Below are 21,357 nucleotides of genomic sequence, written 5' to 3'. Positions count from 1 at the left end.
TCCATCATGTGCAGCAAGAGACACTAGTTTCTCGGGAACTTAACTGAGAAGAAGTCTTGCGCAACACATACATACTTCTGTTAGATTTCCAGAGCACTTCATCTCAGTTCTTCTCTTGTAGCACATATTTGGTTTCACAACCCCAGACTACGTCAGTTGATCGTGTCCATGTGTGCAGACCCACAAATCCCACGGGGAAAGATTAGTGCTGGCAAAGCTCAAATAACACATAGTTTCTGCTTTTCCCGCAAACACTCATCAATCTTGTGTTGTTTTAGCTACATAACTCAAGGGATTGCTAAAAAACGCCGAGCCTGTATAAACCACTGCCCATAAGCAACAGAGGAGCACTTCGGCTAAAACAGTTCTAACTCTGGAAGAAACTGTTTGTCTCGATCATGGTGAGTCACATTTAAATCTTTTTTCTCGCTAATTAAAAAGTAGATCTGTGACCTTAATGAGATTTTACTAAGGCTCTATTAGTACCATGTTAAATATAATCCATGTTAAATATAGTAACAGCATGTTATGTTACTCGTTTTTGTTTTTGTGCCCCTAAATGCGGCAGCGAAAATCATTGGTTATTCTCTGTCTACAGAGGCAGAATTCAAGCATTGACAAAATAGGATTTCCAGCTGCAATTAAGGAGCGAAATAAAGCATCCTTAAGTTAGGTAATAAGGAGTAAGAAGCACATTAGTGCACATTTTTACAACATCCCAGTTTGCACATTCGGCATAAGTGTTCTGTAATGTACTTACGTTTCAATGACTTTGCTTGGGAATGTTTTGTGTATGCAGATATCTGATAGGAAAGGCCCTCTCCTTAATAGCCTTAATAAGCTGTGGTAGAATATAATGAATACATGAGTATTTTTTTTAAAAAGCGCAGTGAGAAAAGCCATTTAAGAAAAATAAGAAAGACAACCAGAATGAGGTGACACAGTCACAAACTCATAAGCCATTTCAGTGGCATTTAAAGTAGGCTACTACTAGCTGGAAGGAGAAGCAAAAATATTCCTTGTTATGAAACTTGTAGGTTACAAAACACGCCCTTTTCTAGGTCTAACTAGAGACGGATTTAGCTAACTGGCTTAAGTTTGCATGCCATTCATAATGTATTTCAGCTCACAGCACACAGAGAGGAGGGGACTGGGTAGCCACCTTCATTATTACTGTTTTCTTCACAGTCAGTTGCATTTTCTCATTAACCCAGCCATTATTTGTCTAGGTTGTCAGCAAGCGAGAGACATGGGGTTTTGCATGCTTAGTGTCAGCTTTCACTCGGAGAAGAGACAGGCACCAAGAGGCAAACTAATGCTCTCCTGTGATGGTTGTTGCCCACCCAACTCTGGGCCCCATTGCTGAGGGGCATGTTTACTGCAATGACTGGTGCTGTCCCACCATGAGATGTCCCGTGTCTTTTGTTTGTAATTCAGGCTTCTCCTCTGTCCACACGTCTTTGTTATCATTTCACCTCAGCTCACATTGGTCTAGGAACCATTACTATCTCACAATCGCCAGTACATAAGTAATACCTTCCTCATCATTACCTGCACCTCCAGTAGTACTACTCTTACAACCAAACAGCACCATTACCATGATTACGCTTACCACCACTACTTCCATTGCACAACCACTACCACCATTGCCACACCACCATCACTATCACCACCACCATCACTACCACCAGCGTCATGACTAACATTATCTGCTACTACTGCTACCACCACCATTATTACCAACAAAACTCCCATCTACAGTATCACGACTACTATCACCATCATGGTTACCATAACCATCACTATCACCATCATCACAACTACTACTGCCATCAATTACACTCCCAGCTCCATCAATACTACAACCACCACCACGTTCATGTGACTTTGTGTGTATAAGAACAGTATGGGCCATATTTATCATGCTGCGTGGTGCAAAAGCGATGCAACCCCTAAGATGTAATGTATCAAGCCATGCAAGGCCCCCTGCCGTGGCCCTGAGTGGCTTGATAAATCCAGAGTAACGCAATGCAGCGCTAATTGCCGCATTGCGTTACTTTGCCCCAGGTAGACGTTCCATGGGTGGTAAGCGGGTGTCCCTACGCAACACCCATGGATTTTGATGCAGTCCCGGAATTACCATTACCAGTAGGTATGGGAATGTGCCAAAATGCTACGCTTTCCCAGAGGAGGCATAAGAAGGAGAAATATGTTCATTTCTCTTCGTTTTTCCTCCTTCTATGAGTGATGCATTTTGAAGCACACATAGAGAAAAGGGCCTCAGGGTATTGTTTTTGTACAGAAAAGTGTTCTTTCTTGCACAAAAGCAATCCTGCTTGCAACGCAGGCACGCTTGCCCCATAGTGCAAGATAGAGTTCCTGTGCTGACTCTAGGCAGCACATTGCGCTCCAGTGCTGGGAAAAGGAAGGAATGCGCTGTATGGTGAGAAATGGAGTGCATTCCTGCCCTTTCCCTGTAACGCAGCACAGCACGGTGCAGCATTACATTTTGATAATCATGGCCTTGTGTGTTTGACATTGCTAACTATGTCATAAAAAGTCTAATATGAGCATTTAAATGACACATTGATATATGTAGTAACTCTTCTGCGAAGCTCTCTATATTCAAACACCTATATTCCATAAATATGGCCAGTGATACAATGCAGGAACCCATTTATGGGTCCACAGGGCATGTGGGAGTTGAGGATTTTTACTCCTGATGTCCCGTGCCCCAACTTACTATGGATCACAAGCAACTATGCCACGTCCCCTTCAGCACCAAAGTAATACTTATTTATTGTATGGTTAATTATAAACTGTTACAATTTCAGCAAAAACACAGTCAAGTTAAAAGCATTCAATCAAATAAAAAGCTTGGATATTCGATGGCATAACTAGAATCTGAGGAACACCGTAGTCCAAGAAGTTCAACGCTCCCTTGTGGGTCAGGTGGGGGGGGGTGAAAGGGGGTACATGGGCTAACAACTCAACATGTGGGCAGCAGCAATGCATTATGATTGTCTGGCTAAATACTTACTTTTGTGATAAAAAGACGTATTTTATATTCCCTAACAACATTCATAAGCAATTACACAGTCCCCTCTGAGGCCGGGCTCTAGTGTCTCTTTAGGCAGTTCCCTGGGTCCCACTCCCTCGTAGCTCCAAGCCATTCTTGCTCCAAAGCCACGGTTATGCCTAATTGACTATAGGCAGCATCCAGGGTAAGCTCCACTAGTTGTTTGAGACTCAAGAAACCACTCTGACTCTATTTTAAAGTAATCACTGCAGCACTAACTAGCAAGCAAGTTCCCATGGACCGACTTGCCTAAAATCAGTCTCACCCACACGTACACGTCTACATCCAGAGTCCCTGAGCGTGCCCCATCCATGGGCACCTGGTGCATTAGCAGCTGAATCAGGTGAATTCACTGCAAGGGGATTAGGGGGGATGTCCTCAGCAGGTGCAGAGTTCCTCACACACAGCTGAGTGACCGAAGCGACTGGAGGTTCCTTGCGGATCCTACTTGGAGGGTAAGTGTCTGGACCGCCCCACAGTGGGACCTCACTTCTCTAGCCGGCAGTGTTGATCAGGTCGCATGTCTTGTTGTGACTCCAAAGTTGAGAGCCCACTCTTACAGGTCACAGGAGTGACTATAGTTCACACCTATATGTCAGCCACAGTGATGTGTGTATCAAAGGTCATCCCCAATTCCTTCTTGATACAAGCACAGGCACCTTCCTGGTGAATTGTCACTGAATCAAAAGCACCCTTTGAAGTTTACAGGGAAAGTCTGTCTCTTCCCTCTCCAGTGTGTGTGCCACCCATCTTACAGGAATGCAGCAATATACAAATATGTGTGGGGGATTCCTCTACCTCCTCTCCTCGTTTTTCACCATGGAGGCCAGTGTCTCCAAATATGGAACCCAGAATCTTCTATGTATTGTACCATTCACAGGCACACATACTCCAGGCGCATGTATACACCATACACACACTGCACAGCTCTGTATCCTTCATGCACTGTACCACTCATAGGCACACATACACCCAGCACTTACATTTATCATGCAGCACTGCACAGTACTGCATTATCCCTGTATTGTATGCCCCCCATGATTTTGCAGGTTTGGGTGCCAAATTTTGAGGCCGAAGCAAGCTAAATTTGCAACAAAAAAACTTAAAATGCATGGTGCGTTTGCAGTGGCCAAAAATTGTGCCTGCCACAGAAATACTGCAAGGCCTTTCTCTGTCATTACTGCACGGTGGCAGTACATGCAGGTAAGCGTGGTGGGGTGGGGCGGGGGTGAGGGGTGTAAGTGACAAACAACAGAATAGGGAAAATAAATAAATAATTAAATACAACCACTTACCTTGCACTCACTGCATTGCCGGCGATGCGGCAAGCGCAAGGCAAGTGGTTTTATTTATATATTTTATTTCCCCTATTCTGTTGTTTGTCATGTCCACCCCCTTCTTGCCCCATCCTGTTTATCTTCACGGCCTGCAACTGTTGCTGGAGACTGTGCTGTGTCACAAACTGTAACCTTTCAGAGTCTCCAGCAGCACACCACATTGAATCAGAGGATGTCTGATGCCAAAGAGAGTAGATTACAATATGAAACGTTCTCCTTTTGTCATCAGACAACCTGCTTTCCTTGATGTGTGCAGGGCAGCAGGGGCTGTGCAGCACTTAACACCAAACTGAAGTAGGTCAAGGATGAGTTGAACACACAGCAGCTGAACTTTAGAATGAGTGAGCCTGCAGGCCTCACTTCAGTGACAGGTTAAAAAACACCTGCTTACTCCTACAGATGACTAAATACTGTGCTGCCCCCACTGCATTTGTGCTGCTAAACTACTGGTGAAGGCAGTGACCTTCCACCACTATAAGGGTAGTGCTTTGGGTGCCTCTCTCGGTCCAAAAAGACAGCACAAAAATGTGAGATAGGCTTATGTCATGGCACATGTGCATAATCCATGTTTGCCTATGGCAACAAAAATCAGCATTAGGGATCCAGACATCAGCACAATTGGGGCACTCGGGGGATCGTTGCACGTCCATTATCATGCAAAGGACTTTTTCATCCCAGAAAAGCTGTTGCATTACATTTATTTGTAGTGTTTTCAGGCACACAGACTCAGGATGTTAGTGAGCTGTACAGTAGGGTGTAGCATGGTGCGAGTGTTCATGCAGGAGCTACAGTGAAAGATCCACGTATAACAATCATTCCCCTCTTCCTAACATTTTTGATTAATATCTAACTTTTCATTTTCAGAAATACCTTTTGGGATTTTCTCTTCTTTTAATTATCTCAGATTTGGGATGTGATGCAGCTTGCTATCGTGAAGGTGTGCAGTATGGTGTTAAAGGTAGGAACTAAACTTCTTATCTTACTAATTAACATATATATTTGTTTTAAAATGTTGGACTTCCAACATAAACATTAATCAAAAGTTGTGGTAAGCTGTCCCTTTAGCACAATCTTGCAATATGCTACCTGGACACCCTTAAGAAGATGCTGCCAGCTTTCAGAACCTCATTTTAACTTTTGCGTGTTCACTTTCTTGGAAATTACATCTTGCAGTTGTAAGATCAAATATTTGCTTGACTGCCAAATATTGTAGCTTTTTAAGGCTGGCTAGAGACAGCTTAACATAGAGAAGTGTTTGGGTCATCCCCATAAGACATTGAGAGTAGTGGATGTCAGACGTGTTCAATGCCATTTTATGGGTTCTTCATTTCCAGCAGGACGGATTAACACACTGCGTATCACCACTGATGGAGAGCAGTCAGTCTGCTGGTCCGGCGCTGCAGGAAAACGAGCTGTGAATGGCATAGGTGGCCTTATTTTTAGGTCGAGCCTAGAGTCAGCGCACAAGCGCTGCTCTGGTGAAGATCTGCTGTAGTTCAGTAGGTGAGGGAAGCCCTGCCCATATTTTTCATTGGCTTGTAACTGTCTTTGACTTTTGTAAATGCTGCCGTCAGATTCGTTTATAGGCTTGTTAGTCCCTCCTTATCACAGCCATGTCATCATTTGTATCCTCCCATGGCTACTGGACCCTTTAATTTGAGTGTTACATGGTACATGTTATTTAGACTATGAGCACTATTTTTTTTAATGAGTTTATCGTACTGCCCTCTCTACTCCCCCCTCCCTCCCACTGTCCGTGCCTTCTCGCCCCCTTCTTCCCCCACCTGCATTCCCCTTGTCTGTGCCTCCTCCCCTCACCCGCCCACACTCCTGTTGTCTGTGCCTTCTCCCGCCTCACTCCTGTTGTCCAGGCCTCCCCGACCTTCCTCCTGTTGTCCATGATGACTACAGTTTGTAATGCAATAGGTCTCGCGTAAATGCGAGTCCTATTGCATTGCAAATGCTTGTTAGAATAGATATCCTTCCAGTGACTACTCCCCATCCTCTCCCCTTGTTTAATACAACTGCTACATATGTAAAGCGCTGCAAAGCCTGCTTGGGGGTCGAGTGCGTGCTTTATAAAACTGGGACGGTGGCGAGCGGGAGAGTGCGCCTTCACAGCTATGACCGGTAGCAAGTTTGGGAGCCACCGCACCCTATTTCATTGAGCCTCCCTCGCTAAGATAACAACAGAGTGCGGGGAATCCCAGCACCTGGTTTTGTGCACAGCCGACAATGTCAAAGCCCTCGCTGCCTGACTGACTGACTCCAAGATGGCGGCCTCCATGGGTACTGACACAGGGCTGACAAGCAGCGGCCCGGGTTCTCTGTCTGCACCTCAGGGTCATGTGATTGTGGGAGTGTCCCTCCGTGCAGGCGCAGACCCTCAGGACAGGCTGAAGATGGCGGCGCAGAAGAGAGGTGGGTGAGGGGGAGGTCCCGGATGGGGAGTGGGCACCAAGGGCTGTGAGAGCGGGAGGATCGACAGGGCCAGGCAGGAGTCATCGAGTGAGTAAAAAGGTTGCAGTGATGGGCAAAGAGTGGGATGAGGGCTCCCAGTGATGGGTACATGGGTGCCAGGTCACCTGTCTAACAAGTTGAGGGGTACATAGGGTATCTCATTTCATCAACGAGGCCTGGAGTCCCTTTGTGAGGGTGTCAGTGACCCTGTGAGGGATTATGGTGAGAGGCACACATGGGGTGTCAGTGGGTTACCTGTCACCAGTCATGGGGTCATTGTCATTGGCACAGAGGGGTGTGGTGCGTACTGGGGCATCACATGTCGTTAACAAGGCGTGGGGTCACTGGGTGAGGGTATCACAGAGCCAATGAGGGATTATGGTATAGGGCACACATGGGGTGTCAAGGGGTCACCTGTCATCAGTAATGGGGTCACTGTGATGGACACAGAGGGATTAGGGGGGTACTGGGGCATCACATGTCGTTAACGAGGTGAGTGGTCACTGGGTTGGGGTATCACAGACCCAGTGAGGGACTATGGTGCGGGCATACACGGGTGTCATGGGGTCACCTGTCATCAGTAATGGGGTCACTGTCACAGGCAATGAGGTATGTGGGGTTATTAGGGCATCACATGTCATTAATGAGGCATGGGGTCACTGGGTGAGGGTATCACAGACCTTGGTGCGAGACACACATGGGGAGTCAAGGGGTCACCTGTCACCATGCATGGGGGTCTATGTCACAGAGGAGTGTCAAGGGGGTTACCTGTCGCAGGCGGTGGATTGGAGTCATTGAGTGAAGGGTGATGGGTATAGAGGGGATGTGAGAGGGATGGGGCTACTGTTCACTAACTGGCTCCCATGGAGTGTGAGGTGGGCATTGGGTCACAGGGTCAGACACTGAGCGGTAAGGCAGAGCATGGCTTCTGTACAGACTGGCTGCTAGTAGGAGTCTAGGCACTAAGAACCTGTGCTTGTCAATCTGGGGGTGTATAGCTTCAAGCTGGAGCAATGTTGAGGTGCAGAAAGGCATCTCACACTGGGCTGTAGGGCTTAGCCACTGTCTGGACTGGGCAGCGTCTCTGCAGATAGACTGGGGAGGGGGTCACTGAGTCCCTTCGGCACAGTGAAGCCAGGGGATAGATTTATGTCTGGCGGCGTTGACCACCAAGGGGACAATGCAGAGGCCTGCGGAGCTGTCAGAGTGGACTATGAGGCTTCGTGTCATGCATGCTCCTGACGGGCTGTTCGAGGCATCAGACTCAGCCTGTTCTGGGTATATGTTTAGTTTGGGTAGTGAGGGCTGATGTTCAGCTGAACTGGTGGGCATTAGGTACGACAGGATAGAGTTGATTCAGGCCAGTGGCCTGTTTTGTTTGCACTTCTTTGATGTATTTGTTTCAGTCATCAGTAAAATGGAATCTGTCAGCAAGAATTATACTGCAATATCAGTCAACTTTGTGGGGAACAGCTCGTTTATAAACAGGTTGAGTCATTCTGTTGAGGGAGTCTGTGAATTGAAACACAACTGGGCATATGTTTGTGCTAACCTAAAGGTTAATTCATGTGGAGAAGTGTGGCTCACTGGTTAGAGGAGGCAGACCTGGAAGCAGAGGTCAGCCCGGGACCAGGGTTCAATTCCCGGCTCGGCGGGGTCTTGAGTCCTAAAAATGTCCATGGACTCGACAATTCTCACTCCGGTGCCTACTCGATTCACGGGTTCACACTCTGTGACTCTGGGCAATAGCTTGCTTAATCTCCACAACGGCCCCTCGCGGCGGGATGCCTGGCTTTCACCTTGCGGATACCCTGCCGGGGTTATCTCACAGGGGAATACCAGGAAGGGTTCCCTAAGCAAGCGCTTAAAAACCGCTCAGTGATTTGCGCTATATAAATTCCTGTACATAAACATGTTTTAAAACTTTTAGATAGTTTTAACTTGAGTAATCTAAACCTTACTTACATGCATACCGAACTGGCCGGTCCAACTATACAAAGCAACGTACAATGAAGCTTATTGTAGCCAAAAACAGTCTGAATATTAGGCAGATGCAAAAAACCTCAAGAATGATTAAGCCATGGACCTTAATTGCTCCAGATTGATCTCCACCAGCTAGCTGGCATTAGAAATTTAATTTAACTGTAATCCCAAGTTAAGAAATGTCTTGTGTGGGGTCCACAACTTTGCAGGGCCATTGTTGCTAGCTGTGTCAATAAATGCGTAATCAGGCTACTGACACATTTGGGATGTTTCTCTGGGTTGTAGTTTGCCTGTGGTGGATGGTATAGCCACAGAAGGTTAGGAGGAGATAGGTTCAAGCCTTCCTCTGGGCAGTTTGATTTGTGCTGCACTGAGGATACATTTCGGAGCGTGGAATTGTTGGCCGTTGATAATATTAGTGTATATCTGACTGCCTTTAAGTTTTAGGTGGGATGGGGTCACTGGCGGTTAAAGCTACATCAGGGCTTATGAGGGTAAAGGCTTGCTTTTTGGGGGTTTCATTCAGGTCAAAATAGATTGTGAAACACTGCTCAGTAGTAGGGTATTCTAGATTGACGTTAGATTCACACTAGCCTTTAGGGCTGATGGAGCCTGCACTATTGTGGGCAGATTCTTGCTAGTCTGTGGGTAAGTGATGCCTTATTCTGACTTATAACGGAGGGATGGTGGACTGTGGTGGGATGAATTTGTGTGTCGGAAAGACATAGTGATGAAAATTGTTGAGGTAGATTCATGGTGGGCAGTGGGTGTCAATTTTTTTCTAGAGGAGGATGAATTCAAGCATTGCATGACTTCACTAAACTAGTGGAAAATCAAGTGGCCTCTTGAAACTTATCTCAATAGTGTAAATGCAGGTTAGTTAGGGGCTCTGGAGGGAGGGAACTATTTGTCTGATTAGTAGGCAGATGTGGATGCATGCTAGACTGAGGCGGGGGCGTAGTGGCTGACTAGAGTTTTGCAGTACTTTTTTTCCTTCTCTCTAAGGGAAGAGGTAGAGAAGATTCTTAAGTGGAGAAGATTCAAGCTTTACTTTTCACTACTAGATTCAGGCTGGACTGTAGCTGGAGTAATCCATGCTGGTTATGAAGTTGATGAATCACGTTGAGCTGGAGGGTAAGGGTAGGAGTTTGTACTGACTGTTCTAGGGGTTATCATCCCGTCTTCCACTGTTGGGTAGATTAGGCCCCAATGGGTGGATAAATTCACAGTGGGCTTTGGTAGCATGATGGTTCTGCTGAGGCAGTGTTTTCAGAGTGGAGAGGAGGGAGGGTAAACTGAAGCTGGACTAAGGGTGGCAGATTGAGACTGGTAAATAGATTTATTAAAACATGAGTGTCTGGGTCAATTAAGAGTGATCTGAAGTTGCGTATTTATTTTGAATTTGGATTCAGTCAGATTCCTTGAGTTAGAGTCTGGTTGGACTGAGATGTGAGTTATTTTAGCCTTTGTATCGGGTATGTTCAGGGAGGGAAGAGGGACTTAAATGTTTGATTTTCACTTTAATGCAGGTTAATTTGGTCAGACTAATGTTGCACTATGTAGATTCTGGTTTTGGTAAGAAATAGATTTAGAGCTGTTGGGGGGATCAAAGACGAATCCTCATCTGGAAGAGTTTGATTCTCGATGGTTTGAGAGGAAATTGTTGCTTGGCTCGGGGTAGATTTTGGCCAGACATACAGTAGATTACAATTAGACTAAGGGTATAATTATGTTGGATGAGGAGTTACAGATTTGAGCTGTACAAAAAAAAGGATGGATCCTGAAATAAATGTTGGCTGGTTTTGTGTTTGAGTGGCTTGTTCAGGTTGTATTGGTAGGGGGAGGAGATGACAGGGTGGGGTTGATTCTCTTAGGATGCGGGTAGCAAGGTTAGACTGAAGTATTGCAGATTTATGCTGGACGTTGTGGGTGTCAACAGTTGGCTGGACTGTTTGAATAGTTGAATAGAGAGGACAAATGGAGGGCAGATGGATGTGTATGTTATCGCTGATGTAGAGATGAGGTCCATTCGGGCTTGAATCTTGGGTGTTCTGGATACAAACTTGTCTGGACAGGCACGTCTAGGCTGAACAGGATCGGGTGTGACTGTGGGGGGGCGTATTCAGTGAGTCTACGCTAGGACTGTCGATTAACATTGGGCAGTAATAGGTTGGTTCAGGATGGTGTGTTGGCTTGGATTGAGGCTGGACTGTGAGGGCATATATAGAGAAAAGAAGTATTCCATCAGATAGTCATACTGCGGGCCAGAAGAATAGACTTAGAGTAAGGAGGACCCACTTGCTGAATCGAGACAGCAGATACCACAACCAATACCACCAACATCAATACCACCACCACCAATAACACCACCCCTACCACCACCACTACCACCAATACCACTACCACCAATTCCACCAACACCACCAATACCACCGCCACCAATACCAATACCAATACCAACATCCCCACCAATACCACCACCATCAATACCATCACCACCACCACCAAAACTACCACACATCACCAATACCCTACCACCAATACCACCACAAGTACCGCCACAACCAATACCACAACCACCAATACCAGTACCACCACCAATACCAGTACCACCACCACCAATACCAGTACCACCACCACCAATTCCAATACCACCACCAATACCACCATCAATACCACCACCAATACTAATACCACCACCACCAATACTACCAATGCCTCCACCACCACTACCACCACTACCACCAGTACCACCACCACCAATTCCAATATCACCACCCCAGCACCTCTTGCTCGCTAGTTATAGAAGGGGCACTCTACGAGGCCGGCGCTGCAGCCTAAACCATCTCTCCCTCCCTCCCTCCCTCCCTCCATGCCTGCCATAAAGCACAGTCTGCCCTGCACCAGGAGGTGAAGCCAGGGCCCTACTACAGCTGGAGTGTTTTTTATTAGGCCAAAGATAGCAATGACATTATGCAATGCCACACTGCACACTCAAATCATGGAGTTGGCAGGAAGTAGCCCACCCAACTTCCTGCTCTTCCTCCTGAGCCGCAACAGGGTAATCACAGAGTGAAAGGCGTTGGAGCGCCTTGTTAATGTTTATTGCTCGGATCTAACTCTCACTTCACATGTTGTGTCTGTGTAATTCACAACACTTACCCATCTTCTTCACTGCACCATTTATCACAACTTTGAAGACGTCACAGGTCGGTCTCTTCCTCTGATATTTACAATCTCACAAGCGGTCAAGAAGGCCCTTTATTGCAATCCTATAGGTCTCTCATGTGCGAGAGTTTAATCTATTAGTATTGCAAATGACAATATATATTATTTACGTTTTAAAACCCAAATTATAAGTAAAAGGCATTGTCATTTACAATGCCAATAGCTCAAACTCGCATGAATTCGAGAACAATTGCATTGCAAATGTTTGTTCCTATAGGTATTCACATAGTGGTAACACTTACTTAAAGCATCACAGACGTTATCACAGGTGTGCCTTTGGGAAGGTTACCTTCTGTCAGCCCCACAGCATTGCGGTAATTGTGGACTCTCAGTTTTCGCTTCTTTTTTATTTATATAATAAAAACGGATAACCTTTTAGTGAAGGAATATCTTTTTATTCAGGAAGTTACTATGGTTCTATTTTTACTGAGACAATCTCCTGATATTATGAAGTTTTGCTTTCATGAAAGCTCTTCAGAGAAGCTAAACATTGATAAAGACTCCTAATACTGCAGAGCAGGTCTAATTGGTAAAGTACACTGCTACTTACCCACTTGAGTAAGTGACAACAAAGATAGACTTAGCACTCAGAAAAAGCATGACAGAACCTATCTCAGCTGTAGGCCTTCAGTAAGGATACCTTAAAGAAGGCCCAAAACATTCTGATAAATGCCGTCCTTTCATTTTTTATTTTGTCATTTTTATTTTAACAGTTAAATATTGGTCCATTTTTGTTGAGAATAATAATCTGCATTTGGTATTTTTGTTTAGCAATTAGCATCATCCAAGTTGTTCCCTCATTTGCATGAGGGTGTGGCCACTGTCAGTGCACCCCCTGATAGAAGGCCTCCCTAGGGGAAAGGGATTCCTATGGCCCCCTAGAAATCCCCTTTCAGGTGGGTGCAATCACTCACTGCACATGCTTGAGAGATAATTGAGTAATGTCTGGTGCTAGTTTTAAAACATAAAAATGCTTGGAGTGTTAATGTGCTTAAAGAAGAGTATTGCTTGTATAATATAGGTGACAGAATTTTTATTTCATATAAAATAGCCCAGCTGTTTATTGTGGCTATTAAAGAGATCTATTTCTAATCATAGCTGACAAGCTATAATTCCAATAAAGTAACAAAGTGACTTTAATTGCCACATGCAAACAACTACCCATAGTCCGTATTGGAACTCAATATTTCATAATTCTAAGGTTGTTAAAATGGACTTTGGTACTGCTAACAATTATAAAGTGTGTTAAAAATGCAGTTTGTAACATGACCTGCATCTTCAGTGGTGAAACATGCAGTGAGCTACAAGTCACAAATTTCAAATCGAGGTCTTCTGGGCTAAATAAATTAAGCAGTATTAACAGAGATCAACCATTACTATTACCCACATCAAAGTGGTTACTATCAACCCATTACATGGGATAATAGTAGCACCTGTTATTTACAGAGCCTAGAATCAAGAGAAATGTGGTCTGAAGCACTATATAAAAAGTTATTGTGGCCTATAGAGTTAGGCATTATTCATGTAATTAGACACATAAAATGCCAAATCTCACATTCCCACACAACACACAAAGATCTACATATCTCAAAGAAAGAGCTTGAGAAAGTCAGCAAGCAGTTTGTAGTCTTGGTTTATCTCTTAGCAATTTATGAAGTAAAAAGTTCTGCCTATAGTCATCTGGTTGACAGTTCTACCAAAAGATAAATTGTGAGGATCCAAATAAGCTCTGTTTGTCCGCCAACACTTAGTACCAGCCTAGAAACTACTCAAACAAAATAGAATTATACATTTTCAGTGAACTCAGACATCGGTTCCGACACCATGCGTTGGAGAGGGAAAACAGAGCCCCATATAGCCCTTGCACGCTGCTCCTCCTCTCAACATTCAAACAAACCTGCATGTGCGAGCACCGCTGCATCTGTCGTTATGTCGGCACACTGCACAAGGACACTGAGGGGATCATTCTCTGGGGCTTGGCCACAGTCTGGTTCCATATTAGTAGTAGCTGTTGGAATCTTAATCTACCCAGTCCCCACTCACTATGAGGTCTGCATTACCACCAAGTTCATAATGTGGTAACATGGGGAGCTTCAAGGTTGCAGATTAACATCTTGTTGCCAGCCAAGGTTTTTACCAGTCTATGGTCTATAAAATGTGTACTTCTAGGTTGCTTTTTGCGCGTGGGCTTGTGGGTGTGTTTATGTACACACACTTATATGGGTATCATTATGTTTGTGTAAAAGGATCATAGAAGATATTATGCCATTTCGGGACCTTTATATCTTTGTGTAAGACTTCTCTAAAGAAGAGCATTGTGACTGGATTTCACTACTTGGGAAGGAGGAAAAGAATACAATGGTTAGATATAGAAACTGAGAGATGAATCTAAGAAGAAAAGAGGGACATGAAAGACAGGAAGAAAGAACCGAACCTCAAAATGTTCCCACATGAATTAGTTTTGTTTAAAAATAAATAAAATAACAAACCATGTTGCAAGATAACTAGCAAACCAATATTTATTTAATACATTTTTTTATTGCAGCTTCCACAAAAGTGACATAATCGACAACCACAGTAGTACAGCATTTTAATCAGTAACATCAAATTTATCGGGCAACAGGAGTATCTCTCACATCATGCCCTGCTCCAACTTGTTTCCAATTTTTCCCTTCTACCATCCAGACTGACAACAAATAGGATCGAGTTTGTCTTCATTGATGAAGGGTGTCAGAGTTTCACGGCTGGGTATCCATGTTTCCTATCCAAGACCGCCAGATTACCTCCAACCACCTCATATCAAATCAAACTCCTTAAGGCAGCCCGTACAGCTGTAAACCGGCCTTTCTGCTTCCATATATGAGCCCTAGCCTGGAATCCATTGTTGTTTTGTTGGCAGCTCTTGCCTGCCCTAATGCATAGCAATATCCTTTGCCAGCATGAAGCCTAATTTACAGAGCAGCGTTGAGGGAGTCCACATCTAGGATTGTTTCTTGTTCCCTCAAAATGGCGGCCCAGTACCAAGAAATCACGAGACATTCCCAAAGGGTATGTAGAAATGTGCCCTCCCCACCTCACATCACAAGCAATATGGGCCTGAAATCATGCCACTTTCGTATGAATGGCTTCCATTGTAGTAGGTCCTTTATAGGATTTTTAGCTGGAATAGTCTGAGCTTGGGCTCAATCGCTACTTCTCGGGCTGCATGAGGTCCACCTCCCACATCTTCCATGGGGCACAAGTCTCTCTACTAGGTTGCCCTAAGTTTCACCAGGGTGTCAAGCTCGCTGTTCAATATGGTCGATATATGGGGGAAACCACTATATTAGCAATCTCTTCACTCTCCAGCGGGCTACTCATGAGAATCGAAGCCCAATCTATTGGTTCCAACTGTAGGGCATGTCATAATTGCAAGTAGAAATGGGAGGTGTCTATTATTTGTGGTTGCGCTGCAGTGTTTCGAAGGATTTCAACCCCACGCATCCAGAGTATTGACTATTGTGGAGATGCCTATGAGATCCCATTTATAGATCCTGAATAATTTCATAACCTCATTGCTGCAATGAGGATACTCCCAATCTCACAAACGTTCCAGAATTCTTTAATAGATGATACAGCTCTCAGTGCATTATGCTCCCTCCTCCAGCCAGTGAGTTACTGCCAGTGGACCGAACCCCCATGAACAGTCCCATCACTACAGAACAATAACACACTTTCTTAAAGTGATATTAATCTCCAGTAGTAGATCACAACATATCACCCTTCTTTATCACGAAAAGCTGGCTACAAATGTCAATATGTGAAAAAATAAGTTTTAATTGTAAACAATAAATTAAAAAAACTCATCTTGCAAATTCTTGCAGGCTACTTAGAGGTCTCTGGATTCTGGGTGTTCTTACCAACCTCTTGGTATTACCATTATCATTTCTGAGACCATTTGCATTCCTTTTTTTTTTTTTTTTAGTTTCAATAAATTTTATTATTCATAATATAAAGTATGAATGCAAAATACAATAAATGAATTGTGAGGGAAGACGGGAGGGGGGTAGGGGGGAACGGAAAGCAGAGGAAGAAAAATCAAAATACAATGTAGAGTTAAAGGAACGACAATAAACTTATCATGGGTATTAAAAAGTAAAAAGAAAAGTGTGCAATAATTATACAATAGAAGTAAATGCAAATGAGGTTATGCAAGTAAATGTGTTAACAAAGAAAGGGGAATGAAAAAGAGCATCAAGGGGGTTTGGAAACCTCCTGTTGGGCAGGTCGTGGACAAAATGAACGAGTTATACAATTATTCAAATACATTGTAACAGGAAGCCATAAATCTGCACGTTTAGATGCCATTTGGGCAGGAAAAACAAAAGCAGTATCAAGCCTGTGATTGTGACAAACATTATACCACCATGCTTTGAAAGTAATGGTAGAGGAAGACTTCCAGTTAATAGTAATTTGTTGAAACGCAACAGCCAATAGTAAATCAACAATACGAACATAAAGATCAGTCTCGTCCCAGCAAGGAGAAAGACTTCCCAAAAAGACATGGGTAGGAGAGAAGGGAATACAAGTATGAAAAATAACATTAATTTGTGCCCAAACCTGTAACCAAAAGGCATGTACATTTTTGCAGAGGAATAACATATGAAACAAAGTGGCATTGGGTAAGGAGCAGGACCAACAGACATCTGGGGTGGCAGGGAAAAGCTTGTGGAGGATAGAAGAAGTCTGAAGCAGTCGGTTATATATGAAAAATATAGATTGCGTCTGTGGCCGCCGCCCTAGAGGTTTTACGAACTTTTGTCCAAATCTTGTCCCACAAAGATACTGGCCATGACGTGGAAAGATCACTTTCCCAATGTTCCTCTACTTTGGATTTGAGTCTGGGGAGAGTACGTGCGTGAAGGTGTTTGTAAATAACAGAGGCTCGGGGAAGAACTTGTAGGATAGAATGAAGTTGGAGAGGAAGCTCAGATGAAGGCGGAGAAGGGGTTAATTGCAAGAGTCTTGTATAAACCTCCAAGACCTCTGTTTTGAGGAGAAGATATTTGGGAGCAAAAGAGGAGGGTAGATGAAAGGTGGAACATAGGGTGTGGAAAGGCAGAAAGGTGGATTGTGAGAAGAGCTGCGATATCCAAAGCAAACCCTTGGATCTCCAAGATTTCCAGTTTACCTCGGATTAAAAGATATTTATTATGCCAAATAGTGGATGAAAGGAAAGCGGCAATAGTCGCGGGGGGAGGATTAGAGGATAAGAGGAGTTTGACAGTTAATTTATGAAGGAGAGTAGGAATCGAGGATGGTTTGCGTGAAAAGGAGATATATTCAGCAAAGGAGAAAGGGGAGAGGAAAAGGCGCTCAACCTTGGTCCACAAAGGGCAGGGGGAATCAGTTTCCTGTAACCAAAAGGAAGCTTGACATAACAAAAAAGCCTTATGGTAAGTCTGGAAGTCCGGAAAGTTAACTCCTCCTTCAGAAGCGGGGCGAATAAGCCTAGTAAGGGACATTCTGGGTTGTTTGTTATGCCAAAAAAAGGAGGACAGGATTGAATTAATTTTCTTTAAAAATTTAGCTGGGATAGAGACAGGGATATTGGAGATTGTGTATAGAATAATGGGGGATAACATCATCTTAATAGTATCCAGACGACCCCACCAAGACAGGTATAGAGGATGCCACTTGGCTGTGAGGTCGGATATTTTCTGAGTGCACTTAGTAAGGCAAAGCGAAACAGTGTCAAGGATGGAAGGGGTGATGTGCAATCCTAAATACTTAATGTGGGAAGGGCTCCAGGTAAAATTGGAAGCACTAAAGTCAGGTTTAAAGGTGAATTTTGTCAGGGGAAGGATCTCACAATTATCATTATTAAGTCTATAACCAGAAATTGAGGAATAATGCCGCACTTCCTCCAAGAAAGCAGGAATGGAGACCGTAGGATTCGAGAGGAAGAGTAAAATATCATCTGCATAAGCAGCAAGTTTAATGGAGGATTCCGTGGTCTGAAAGCCATGAATGTCAGGGTTCTGGCGTAGCCTAGACAAGAAAGGTTCTAAAGCAAGATTGAAAAGAAAAGGTGAGAGGGGGCATCCTTGACGAACTCCTCTGCCAAGGTCAAAATAAGGGGAGATTTGACCATTAGCATAAACTGCCGCTCGCGGGTGATAATATAACAATGAAACCAGGGAAATAAATTTAGGGCCAAACCCAAACCATCCGAGAGTGTGGAAGAGATAAGGCCATTCAACCCTATCAAACACCTTCTCAGCATCGAGGGCTATTGCCGCGAGGGAGTGCTGGAGATGAGATGATTTTGACAATATGTTAAATAAAAGCCTGGTGTTGTCAGTGATGAAACGACCTTTAACAAAGCCGGATTGTTCTTCTCCTAAGAGGTCAGGAAGCAAATGATCCAGCCTTATTGCCAATGACTTGGCGAAGATTTTATAATCAATATTAACAAGGGAGATGGGTCTATAGTTCTTGCAGTATTGCACATCTTTTCCGGGTTTGGGTATTAAACAAGTGTGTGCATCTGAAAAGGACCCTGAAGAGGCACCTAATTCAGCAAAGGAATGGAGAAGAGAATGCAGCTTTGGAATCAATAACTTGGAGAAGTGAAGGTAAAACTCAATGGTAAAACCGTCCGGACCAGGAGCTTTGTTAAGTTTTAAAAGCTGGAGCGCGGTGAGCAATTCTTTCTGCGAAATTTCAGTCTCCAAAGAGGAAAGATCAAGAGGGAAATGTACCGGTGTTAGAATATTTGGGGAAAAATGCGTGAGAGAATGTGGAGAGGGTTGAGTTTCAGAAGTGTATAAGGTCTCATAAAAGCGGGAGAATGTAGTAAGGATGTCGGCATCTTTGTGTTGTAAGTGTGCATTGGTATCATAAACAGATTCAATATTCATCTTGTTGTGCTTAACCTTCAGGTAATTGGCAAGGATTTTCCCAGCTTTATTTCTACCACCATAGAACTTAGCACTTGACTTAAGTAAATATAAGTAAGCATCTTCAGTGGATTTTTCATTAAACTTAAGCTTAGCAGCGACCAAAGCTGTCAGACTATCTTTGGAATAAGAGGTGAAATAGGCGTGTTCCAATCGCTTAATGTCAAGAAGGAGATTTTTAGTGAAGTGGCGAGCAGTCCTGCGTTTCTTTGCGACATAATTAAGAATGAAGTCGCGCGCAGCTGCCTTGAAAGCGTCCCAGACAGTATGCTTCGAAATGGGCGGAATATCATTAAGCAGAAAAAATTCATCGAAAAAGGCAGTGAAGGAAGTGGAAAATTTGGGATCTGAGAGGAGGGTATTATTGAAACGCCATCTCCTGGGCCCATCAACTTTAGGGAGCACATCAAGGCTGACTACAACAGGGGCATGATCTGAGAGCAGAATCGGACCAATTTCCGCTGCATTAAGCGTTTGAGCTAGATCATGGGAAACAAAAATGTAGTCAATCAGTGATTGAGAACGATGACATGGTGAGTAAAAAGTAAATTCCTGCACATTTGGGTTGCAAAGTCGCCAAGAATCAACAAGCTTATGTGATATGGCTCGGGTAAAACGTTTGTGCGATTTAGTGGGGACATAGGTGGCATCAGATTTCCTATCTATAAAAGGATCAAGGGGTTGATTACAATCCCCCGCAAGGATGAAGTTGTCATCCATGAATTGGGTGATGCGTTGAGAAAACTCAGCCCAAAAAAGGAGTTCACCATTGGTGGGACCATAAACATTAAGAAGAGAGATTGGAACACCTCTAAGCGATAGTCTGACATGCGTCCATCTGCCATTAGTATCAGATTATTGGGAAATAACTGTAAAAGGGAGAGACCTACGACAGAGAATTGCAACACCATTGCGTTTACCATCTCCTTGTGAATAAAAATCTTCACCCACCCAACCTCTCTTAAGCTTAGCAGATTCTATGTCAGAAAGGTGAGTTTCCTGAAGAAACGCAATATCCATATTTAATTTGGCTAGGTGAGATAGAATACGTTGACGCTTAATTGGAGAATTGATACCCTTAACATTCCAGGAAGTTATATTCAAAGACATAACATATAAAAAATGCAATCAGTTCAAAACAAATGAGACCCGAATAGAAACCCATGAACGAGAACAAATTAAGAGAAGAAGAAAAAGATGCAATGAAAAGTAAGAGAGGGGAGATAAGGAAGAGATGGACGAAAAGAAAATAGAGAGCATTAAGAATGAGTAAAGTGAACAGTAATCCACAAGAGACATCGTATACAAAAGTAGGAAACAGAACACAACACAATTGGAGAATACAAAGGAGAAAACAAAAAAAGAACATACCTATGGAAAAAGAAGACGAGACAGGATGAAGGCGGGGTGGATCCACACGGGCGATGTGACACATCTGAGGTCGACTCGGTGGGGAACCAGGGAGACATCATCAGATGGGTAGAAATTCCTGTGGGGATGAGGAAGGAGAAACAGAGGGTTAGAGTATAACGAGAAGTGGAGCAAGCAACACTAACAACATTGATGACCAACATAATGCAAAAAGGTAAAGTACTGCAGCTGAAAACTTCCTAAATAGCAATAAAAACAAATTGCAACAACATCATGGGGAGACCCCTTAAAGAGTAGAAAGGTAAAATGCAACAGCAGGAGAAGAGTCAGCAAAACACAGTTCATCTAGGAGCAGATGATGAAGGACCAGAAGAATCTATGGCAGACGTCTTGTGTGCATTAATGAAACTCTGGAGGCGAACTGGATCTTCGTAGGTAGTAGTCGTGTTATTATAGGTGACCTTGAACAAACAAGGGTGATACAGGCCATATCTTGCTCCCATCGCACGAAGATCCTCTCTTAAACTTAGAAAAACCCTTCGTCGATTGGCCGTGGCTTTTGCATAGTCTTGAGCAAAGAACAAGGAAGAGCCCGACCATGTCAGTTTTGAAGCAGATTTGGCAGCTGACAAGACCATCAGAAGATCTGTGTTCTCCAAAAAATAGAGAATGACACTTCTGGGCCGCTGTGCTGGGGAGGCTGAAGTAGACGGGCGTCCCAACCTGTGTGCACGCTGGATATTAAGATTTGTACCTTCTGGAAGGCGTAAGAGCTTGGGAAGAAATGATTTGAAGAAAGCAAGTGAGTCCGAGCCTTCGAGACCTTCTGCCAGGCCGTAAATACGGAGGTTATTCCGCCTGTTCCTATTTTCCAACTCCTCCACCTGTCGTTGAAGAGCAGATACCTGAGAGTTTAAGTGAGATACTGTGGTGCAGGTCTCCTGAAAAGAATCAACAG

General features: G+C 44.0%; 1 protein-coding gene across 1 annotated transcript in view; it reads left to right on the top strand.

The window, feature by feature from the left end:
* Positions 1-263: 263 nt before the first annotated feature.
* LOC147663092 (beta-microseminoprotein-like) overlaps positions 264-21,357 on the top strand; it is a 129,623-nt gene continuing 108,529 nt past the window's right edge. The window contains exons 1-2 of the mRNA XM_086950687.1: positions 264-401; positions 5,281-5,374. Of these exons, the coding sequence (XP_086806813.1) occupies positions 399-401; positions 5,281-5,374 (97 nt within the window). The 5' untranslated portion in view covers positions 264-398. The remainder of the gene's footprint in view (positions 402-5,280; positions 5,375-21,357) is intronic.

The sequence above is a fragment of the Lissotriton vulgaris genome, unplaced genomic scaffold, assembly GCF_964263255.1.
Source record: "Lissotriton vulgaris unplaced genomic scaffold, aLisVul1.2 SCAFFOLD_783, whole genome shotgun sequence".
In the NCBI taxonomy this organism is placed as follows: Eukaryota; Metazoa; Chordata; class Amphibia; order Caudata; family Salamandridae; genus Lissotriton; species Lissotriton vulgaris.
The sequence above is the reverse complement of the archived record's forward strand: the minus strand, read 5'-3'. Positions and strand labels throughout refer to the sequence as shown.